Source organism: Pinus tabuliformis, chromosome 1_1 (assembly GCF_031772625.1).
Source record: "Pinus tabuliformis cultivar Carrire ecotype Pingquan chromosome 1_1, CPIR1, whole genome shotgun sequence".
NCBI classification, from domain to species: Eukaryota; Viridiplantae; Streptophyta; class Pinopsida; order Pinales; family Pinaceae; genus Pinus; species Pinus tabuliformis.
Window position 1 is genome coordinate 748957701 of NC_142297.1, and position 10754 is coordinate 748968454.

The window sequence follows — 10754 nt, forward strand, 5'->3', positions numbered from 1 at the left end:
ATATGGATGTGAGAATTGAGGTTGCAACATATTTAGGGAGTCCTGGAGAAATATTGAACAAATGCAGAAGCGTTTTATAATGTATAACCTCAAAATTAAAATCAATACACCCTATCATATTCTCCTTGTAGAGGTGGATCTTTCCCCTATCGAGAGCCTGGCTATTACTAGGTTTCTGTTGTACAAGTGCAAACTATATAACATAGGAGACCATCGACTTCCTAAGCTAGCTTTAAATTCTAGCCAAAACCACTTAAGGCTCAAACAAGGTTGGTATAAAGACACCAAGCCCTGGTTAAACCGTTGGGAGATCGACGAGAATGTTGCATTGAAAAACATTAGTAACATTAAAAATATTGCTACTTATAAGTTCAAAGAAAAAATGTGGTGTGAGAAAGATTTAGCAGCTAAATGAAAATTAAGATATTATAAGTAGGTCATCAACCCCACCCTAGAAGATGGAAAGTATCTCTCTGTTTAAACTAGCTCAAAGAAGAAAATTAACATAGCCAAGATTAGAATGAGGTCTCATGAGCTCCATAGTGAAATGGGTCGTTGGGCAGTTCCTAAAACACCATGGATGGAAAGGATCTGCCATCTCTGTGAGAATATGAACATCGAGGATGAAAATCACTTCCTCTTAGAGTGCCCCAGGTACAACCACATTAGATCTAAGTTTCATAATATTTGTTGCAGCACTAACATTCCTAGCCTTTTACGATGTCAAAATTATAGTGAGCTCAGGGAGGCTTCTCTCCAAGCTTTTTGGACATAAAAATAAAATCATAAACCAAACTAAATAATTCATTTCTTAGATTCGATAGACCAAAATTTGGGCTCAGTAGATGTTAACCACCATCATCATCATCATCAAAAAATTATTAATATTAAAAACTATTAATCTTTATAAATTATATATGTAAGACTGAAATACCATCTTGTTAAAGAAATAAGGTTTAAAATGATCCTTATTTTTTAATAATATATGTGCACAGATATTAGGTTGAAATATAATTTTAGTGAAATAGAATTTTATTATATATATATATGTTTTTATTTTTACTATAAATATATTATTATATAATATATATTTGTTTATTATTATTCTTGTGAGAGGGTGATTAGGATTGTGAGAGGGTGATTAGGATAATGAGTAGCTACGTTGGTTTTATATTCTACCATGGTTATTTCAGCTCATTGGTAAATTGATGTTTAAAACCACAACTTTTATATAAAATGTGTTCCAATAAAACACTTTGCCACCCATTAATATACGGGAAAGGAATCTCTTTCATATTAATAAAATTTTATGTATTTATTTTTAAAAATATCAATATAATTAAGTAAATAACTTTTTATTAATATTTATACATAAAATATCGAATTTTAAGGTAGCCATATAAATTAAATCGCAACTAATTCAATAAACATCTAAATATTAATTTTATTATGTATTTTAAATTTAATAACATTAAAAATACTTTCATAAAAATTAACTAAATTATATTTTTATTTTAAATGGAAGTTACTTTTATATATATATATATATATAGTACACTTGTAACAAAATTTTTAATTATTTATTTCATTTTAGTTAAATGTCATTTTATTAACTAAATTTTTTATTTTTAAATTGACTTTGTTATAATAACTTTAGTAGTACCATATAAGCAAAAAAACCATAATTCATATTCGATTATATGATTTTGTTTTTAATTAATCAATTCAATTAAAAGAAAATAAAAAAAAATATAATTATTTTTTAACTAACTTTTAATTTTTAATGTATTAATGCTATAAAAAAATATTCTAAAATATTTTATAATTGTGAAATAAAATATTATTTATTTAATAAAAAATATTTGATAAAAATAAAATACTTATTTTTCACTTAATAATTATCCATAATTAATTTAAAATTCTAAAATTTTTATTAAAAAATAAACATGATTTAATGATAACTTTTCGATTTGGTTTTAGTTGATGAAAAATTCGTGCGTTTAGAAAGTAGAAGAGAAAGAATGTTTAAAATTGAATTAATAAAATCCAAATAGATAATGCGGACAAATATAATATTGACATTTACAATGTTTAAGTAGACAATGTTTTCAATGTTTAATGGAAAACAAATCATGAATATATATGACCAAAGGGTTCAAGTATGTATTAAGATTGTTCAACAAATTATGAATATATAAACGAAGAAGATTTTTTAACAAATTATGAATATATATAAATGAAGGATGTATTAAAATTATTGTTGTTTGAGAATTTGTAGTTTTTGGATATAAGGAAATAGGTTAATAATTTAAGAGTTAGGGTTATATAGCAGTAGCGAAAATTTGTTTACTTATATACTACTAGCTTACTTTCTTATGGACTACTTATAAGTAATTCTAAGTGATATGCTTTTCTTTGAATAACAAAAATGAATTAGCATGTATGTATGAATAACAATAAATAATGACTGTCCCATTACTGATTTGACAATTGAATTATGACATATTTTCTCTATAAAAAATAATAAAATTAATGATAAAGGATATGAATTATATATTTATAAATAAAGGAATAATGAAATTAATGGTGAATGATCCGTAAAGTTTACACAATATTCATAAAAACAAATAAATAACCTGTAAAAAAGTAGTACAAACAGTTTCCACGTTTAAAGAAATAATTATTTTAATGTTTAAAAGACCACATCCGGAATAAATATCAACGAATGAATAATGAAATCTCTGAGTGAATAATGACCGCGGGAAAAGGAAACTTAACAGCTGTGCGTGGACGGTATATCCCGTACTAACTCGTGAAGTGTCCTTATTTTGTGTCTCCCTGAAACAGAGGAGTTTAATGGAATTGAAAGCTGACAAAAACTTAGAGGTTCTCTGAATTATCCATAAAAAACAAATGGATCCAACGCAAGATCTCAAAGAAAATGAGGTATAGGTGGTTAAACTCGGAACTATTTTCAAGAGATAGACCGTTAAACCTGGATTTTTTTAATGTTAAATAATGACACTCGTGGCAAAGCAGCGGGCTACAAGTTCGGCACATGACCTGTTCATATTCATATGAATTCCAATCTCGTGTTGGGTGCTCCGCTAAAATTTGGGCTCGTCACTTGCTCATATGAACTCCAACATTATGTTTAGTTCTGAGTTGGGAAGTATTGAGAACCAATCCTTTGCCTGTATGTCGAGTAATAACATGGACAGCAATTTGCAGGGACCGTTAATCTCTCCTACAATTGAAGAAATGAGACCTGTTTCTGCTGCTCAGTGCCAATATTTGCAAAGTGAGGACGCAGAGGCCATGGAAACTGAGATGTCAGAGTCCGGGTGGACAATGTATTTGGATCAGTATGTAGATGATTGGAGCGATAAGCATAGAACCAGCGATGACGATATTGAGGAGAAGCAGAAGAAAAGTTCGATGTTTACAGAGGATGCAAAAAGATATCGAATTTATGACTGTCGTGCATCAACCATTACAGGAAGGGAGGAGGAGTCTTCGCTGGTTTCCGATGCTTCGTCTGGTCCCCAGAAGCTTCCTCTGCCTGTGCACGATATTGAGTATGAGAAAGGGCGGAGGACGACTGGTTCATATTCATCAGTTGCTATAAGAAAACCTGGTGTTCATGTCAATAAAGATGGGGATTCGGAATGCATTGCATCTTGCTCGTTGGCGGATGTGGCTCCAAGGAGGAATGAAATGACAACGCTCAAAAAATATGAGCATGGTGATCTATTACTTCAGGACACAGCCACCTCTCCTATGCACAGCCTAGAGGTATGGGTTATGATTTACAACGCTTTTTATAGATTATTTATCTGGGGGTCTTTGTATCTTGAAGCAGAACAACAAATTTTATTGCGGTATTACATGTTAGCATATTATTCAAATGCACCAGAAGGTGCAGAGGACTCGCAGATAACCAGTCTCCTTGCAATCTGGTAAATAATATATTTTATATATGTAATCATAAAACTCTAAATCTATTATAAACTTAAGGGTCGGCGACCATTATAACATATTGCCGATTGGAGGTGGGCGACCATATCAGCTGTTCAACGCTTTAGTAGAGCAGGTTGCTCATCGAATGTTACTGCTCACGAGTTTAGATAGCCTCTAGGTGGTTTACAACATCTTTTATTCAGATATTCATCTTTCATCTAGATATTCGCAAAAATCCTATTAGGCATTTTCTTTTCGAAGTATTTTGATAAGAAGATACACTGCATTGGAACAATCTGAACGATATATATCATTTAGAACTAGTTTTGCTGATTTTTTTCTCCATTTGGCGAGTTTCAAGTGTGCGGATTTTCTTTAATCTCGTATTAAAGCTATTTAGCTTTCTACCCTATGATTTGGACCGCTTAGATTATCCCATTCTGAATTGTGATGATAGAAAAATGCAAGTATATAATTTTATATTAGATAAAATGTGAACAGAATTGAAAAGAAAGAGATATAGCTCTCAGGTGTGGTCTGCACCTGGGGACTACACACAAAACTAGAGAGATCACTCTCGTCCACTCTATTCATCAATCAATTAAAGATTACATCATTAAATGCAATACTAGGAAATAGGAAGTTGCACCCAAACCCCGTAACTATACGAACTAATCCTAAACTAGGGAAAAAGTTACAACAACGTAACTATTTTCTCCATTAATATCAAAATAATATTAATTATTCTCAACTCCCTCCGTTAATGGAGAAAGGGTTCTCCTGGACTCCTAGCATCTTTCTAAACAATTCAAATTTCACTCGTGCAAGGGGCTTTGTAAAAATATTAGCCACATTGTCACAAGTTTTACAATATTCAACAGCAATTTCTTTTGACTGTATTTTCTCTCTAACAAAATGGAACTGAGTGTCTATATGTTTGGTGTTTTTGTGAAACACTGGATTGTATGCCAATTTGATGGTGCTCTGGTTCTCACTTTTGATAGAAGTGGGTTGCTTCTTTTCTTTTCCTACATCTTTGAGAAGTCTCCTCAACCAGATCACTTCACATGTTGCTGCACACAATGCTTGATACTCAGATTCACATGACGACAAAGCTACAGTACTATGTTTCTTGCTGCTCCATGCTATGACCCCGAAACCTATGTTGAATGCGTAACCTGTGATGGACCTCGGATCATCCAGGTTACCTACCCAGTCTGAGTCTGAAAAACCTGCTAGAGTAACATCAGATACATCAATGTATAAAATACCAAAATGAACAGTACCACAAAGATACCTCAACATGCTTTTTGTTGTTTTCCAGTGACTTTCACGCGGTTTCGACATGAATTGGCTCAATACACTAACTGAGTATGCCAAGTCAGGTCTGGTTGTTGTAAGATATATCAGGCTGCCAACCAGTTGTCTGTACATTGTGGCATCTACCTCCTTAGTGCCATCGTCACTGTTCAATTTCAGATTTTGCAGCAAAGGTGTCGCTGTTGATCTACACCAATCCATCCCAAACTTTTCCAACAGATTTCTAGCATACTTCCCTTGGGTAAGAAAAGTTTGCCCAGTATCTCTGAATACTTCTAATCCCAAATAATAGTTAAGGCTTCCGAGATTTTTCATCTCAAAGACTTGTGCCATGAGCCTTTTGATTCCTCTGATTAAGTCATCTGCATTTTCTGTTAGAATCATATCATCCACATATAGAGAAATCAAAATAATATGCCCCTGATCATTGTACTTGGTATACAAATTTGGGTCATTTAAGCTTCTATGGAAACCATGCTCTATAAAGAAAGAATCAACCTTTTCATACCAAGACCTCGGAGCTTGCTTTAAACCATATAAAGCCTTTTTCAACCTACAAACAAGTTGTTCCTACCCCTGCTTTACAAATCCTTCTGGTTGTACTAAGTAAATTTCTTCTTTTAAATCACCATTTAAAAATGCAGATTTAACATCTAGTTGGTGTAATTCCCAATTAGATTAGTAGCTAAAGCAATAAGTAATCTGATTGTATTTAGCTTTGCTACTGGTGCAAAAGTATCATCAAAATCAATACCTTCCTGCTGTGAGTATCCTTTTGCAACCAACCTAGCTTTTAACTTATCTATACTTTCATCTGCATTAATTTTGGGTTTAAACAACCATTTACTTCCTATAGGTGTTTTGTTTTTGGGCAGCTCTACTAATTCCCAAGTATTATTTCTAAGAATTTATTCCATCTCCTCATTCATTGCAGCTCTCCATTCCTCAAATTGACTAGCTTCTTTATAATTAGAGGGCTCTATAATGTTCAAAAACTTTGACATCAACGCATAGTTTCTCAACTTTAATGGTAATTGAGTCTTCCTACATGACCTCCTTGGTAGGGGACTTACCTCAAATTTGTTTTCCTCTGCCATAACTGGGCCTGCTTTTTCACCTTCTTGTTGTTCTTCTTCATTCTCTTCTTTCTGCTCATGTTCCCGCTCCCTTTCATCCTCGCTGCTTTCCTCCAACAGCAACGGAATGTGCCAATCATCTCCAACATCAGCTTTCCTTTCTTGTACATGTTCATGAAAGACTACATCTCTACTTGCAAATGTCTTACGAGACTCAGGATTGAACAATTTGTATGCTTTAAACTCTGTACCATAACCAACAAAGATGCATTTCACTGCCTTAGGGTCTAGTTTCTTTCTATCAGCTTTGGGTACATGTGCAAATGCCTTTGACCCAAAGACTCTTAAATGGTTTACTGCTGGTTTAAATCCATATAAGGCTTCAAAAGGGCTTTTGAAGCCAAGAAACCTAGTAGGATTTCTATTTTTCAAGTATACAGCAATATTTATTGCTTCTGCCCAAAAAATATTAGATAGACCTTTACCTTGCAGCATGCTCCTTGCACATTCTACCAAGGTTCTGTTTTTACGCTCTGCAACTCCGTTTTGTTGTGGTGTGTGTGGTACTGTATACTGTTGAACAATCCCGCGAGATTTGCAATATTTCATGAATTTCTTTAATTTGTATTCTCCTCCTTGATCAGATCGGAGAATTTTAATACTTTTTCCAAACTGTTTTTCCACCAGGGTTTTGAAATCTATAAAACATTGGAAAGTCTGACTTTTCTTGTTTAAAAAATAAACCCATGAATACCTACTGCAGTCATTAGTGAACAACAAAAAATAGTATGCTCCCCCTAGCGACCTTGTCTGCATGGGACCACATACATCAGTGTGCACTAGCTCTAAGATCTTTGTTTGCCTCCTCCTATCATGCACAGGGAACTGTTCTTTGTGCATCTTTCCTAAGGCACATCCATCACAGCTTAACTGAATGTTACGAAAGATGGGGAGACCTTCGACCATACCTTTCTTTTGTAACAACATGAGATCCTGCATATTCAGATGACCAAACCTCTGATGCCAGAGTTGTTCAGCTGTCGACTCTCCTGCAACCATGGCTTGCTTTGATATACTTTTTTCATCCAGTCTATATAGGCTTCCAACTCGCATGCATGTTGCAACAATTTCATTCCTGCAATCCTTTATCACACAGTGAGTCTTGAAGAATTTGACATGCATATCTTGATCAGCCATCATGGATACAGATATCAAGTTTTTCTTTATTCCATGTACGTATAAAACATTTGAAAGGTGACTAATCTTTCCATTTGGTAACTTAACTGAAATCACCCCATGACCTTTAATCTGATATCCATTATCATCCCCTAGATATATCTTTGATCCATTTATAATTTCTTCAAGTCTATCAAAAAATTCCTTATTACCTGTCATGTGAGAGGATGCTCCGGAATCGACATACCAGATGTCATCTTCATTCGATGCTGAAAGGACACAGTCGACTGTGAACAGTCGAAATTCATGACTGAAGTCTTCTTCTTCAACAAAATATCCTCTGTGTTTTGGATTTACATGTCTCCTCCTTGCCTCATCAGCCTGCTTCTTATAATAACAATCTCTCTGTATATGACCCTTCTTTCCACAATAAAAGCATTTCTTTTCAGAATGATTTGCAAGCATACCTTTATGACAGTGATGTTTATGTGATATTCCTCCTTTCTGGACTGATTGCTACTGTGACTGCTTCCCTTTAGATAGTCATCGTTTTTCCACCAGCGCGAGATCGTCACTTTGGGGGTTCAGATTCAGGTTCTGCCGTTGCTCTTCCTCTTGCTGCAAGATCGCAGTGAGATTATCAAACGTGGGTGTTTTCTCCCTTGCCGAGACTCGAGTGATGAAGGTTTGGAAATCATCACGCATCCCATTCATTGTAATTGCAACAAGATCTTCATCAACCACCGCCACTCCAATGGCCTCCAATCCGTCTTTAACATCCTTAATTCGCGCGACAAATGCAGTAGCAGACTCCCTTTCGTCCATCCTCATTGAAAATAGCTTGCTTTTAAGAGCCAAAACTCTGTTTTCATTCTGGGTCTCATACAGACTTTTGATTTTCATCCAAATCTCTACGGACATTTTACAGTCTCTGATGTTTGCAATGACATTGTCTTTCACAGACATCTTCAACAGGACTTTGGCTTTGTTTTCTCGTTTTTCCCATTCTTCCTTCTGTGTGGTTGCAGTCGGCTTCTGCTCATCGCCTGTCACTATAGTCCAAGCATTCGCACCTTCGAGCAGGGTCTGGATCTTAAACTTTCAATTCGTGAAGTTAGACCCGTTGAGTTTACCAGATTCGTTAAGGTAAGATTCCATCGTATTACTCATTGTGAATCTACTTAACAACAACAAAATACAATACCTGACATATGGATCTGTCACCTCTGCCACCGATCTACAGTGTCCGGCACTCCCGCTCTAATGAGCAAATTCGGCGTTTTCAACACAGCCGAAACAATGATCTGATCACAATTGATCTGATCCACCTTTCCCGGATTGATCTGCCACTTCGTCGATCCTACTCTCTTGCAGATCGCCAAACGAAGTCGAGGTTTCCCGCAGATCACCTTTGGTGCTTTCCCGATCTGTTTCTCCCGGACGGATCTGTAACTCCGTCAATCTGCACCGTTTGCAAAACGCCAAACGAAGTTCACACTATCACAGATCCCCTTGGCGCAACCTCGAGCGAAAAATCCGCGCTAATTAAAAATCGGTGTAAGTACCTTAATTTGTGCGACTTTCCCGGTAAAATCCTGCGCTAATCGGGTTTTCTGGCGCGATTTATCCCTTAAAATCCGCACTAATCGGGCTTTTGGCGCGACTGTCAGTGCAAAATCCGCGCTAATCGGCCTTTCCACTCAGAAAAAAAAAATTCCCGAGTCCGAGCCAGGTGTTCTGCAGTCCACCTGCTTAATTGAGCACAGAGCTCTCGTGTACACTCAACCTCAAATGCACTTCAAGCCACGCAGGCTATTCCAACCACACAGGTGACAAAAGATCAGGCTCACTCAATCTGAGCTCTGATACCAAGATAAAATGTGAACAGAATTGAAAAGAAAGAGATGTAGCTCTCAGGTGTGGCCTGCACCTGGGGACTACACTCACAAAACTAGAGAGATCACTCTCGTCCACTCTATTCATCAATCAATCAAATATTACGTCATTAAATACAATACTAGGAAATAGGAAGTTGCACCCAAACCCCGTAACTATAGGAACTAATCCTAAACTAGGGAGAAAGTTACAACAACGTAACTATTTTCTCCATTAATATCAAAATAATATTAATTATTCTCAACTATATTTAACCCTGTCAGGTTTTTAGGTAATTTTAATTAAATGGTTAAAGGGAATTTTAATTAAATGGTTAAATATTGGTTAATTAATTTTAAGTTAATAGTTGTATTTATTTTGGAAGATATTTTTAAAATTTTAATTTATTATGAATAATTATTAGGTCACGAGGGATTTAATTTTTCTGAAATATTTTAAAATATTTTTAGTAATAGTTATAAATGAAAAGTTCGGATTTTTCTAAAAAATACTTATTTTTTTTCTATTATTTTAATTAGGAATGTTATATGAACAAAGGTTATAGGTTTTTGGGTACGTAGTAATATTAGTAAGCAATGATATTGGTTCATAATATGGTAACTAAGCATATCTATGATAAAATCTAATGGAATCTCTATTGCTACATTTTTTTTTCAAATGTATATATGTTTAACTCATACACTAAATATTTTTATAATTAATAATAATGAATATATTACTGAAATAAAGTTATTAATTAGTTGATTTTCTTGATTTTTTTTAAACTTATTTTGAGGTAAATGCTTTGAGGGATACCCACTCAATATTTTGGATCATTTTTTAGTTTATATTGATTTCTTTTAATTATATTCACACAATACATATAATGAAGTGTTTTTATGTTGCCAACGGGGCTTTGGATTGATGGTGAATGGGTGCACTGTTAAGGCACTCCTTGCGATAGGTCACCGGTTCAATTCCCCGTGGGTACTTAGTTTAATCTTAACGTAGAAAAAAAAATGAAGTGTTTTTATGTTTATTATGGATTGATGTCTATTGGTCCTTACCATCCATTTAAAAAATATGGGTTATAATTAATCATGATCAAATATGGTCAACCATTTTCCCACATGATCAATATAATGAACCATAATCAAACATAATTATAAATACCTTTAATTTAATATAAACAACTATAATTATTTATAATCAACTATTTATTAACTACAACCAAATTAATAATTAATATAAACAACTGTAAATCAATTTCTAATTTTTCATAACTATACTGTTAATTTTAAAAATAAAAAATAATACAAATCCAAATATACCACCAAAATTATTAAT

At 34.1% G+C, this 10754-nt stretch overlaps 1 protein-coding gene across 1 annotated transcript; it reads left to right on the forward strand.

The window, feature by feature from the left end:
• Positions 1–3135: 3135 nt before the first annotated feature.
• LOC149216170 (uncharacterized) lies at positions 3136–3963 on the forward strand. The gene has a single exon (XM_089389847.1). The coding sequence runs from the start codon at positions 3136–3138 to the stop codon at positions 3961–3963; it is 828 nt and encodes a 275-aa protein (XP_089245973.1).
• The last annotated feature ends 6791 nt before the right edge of the window (positions 3964–10754 follow it).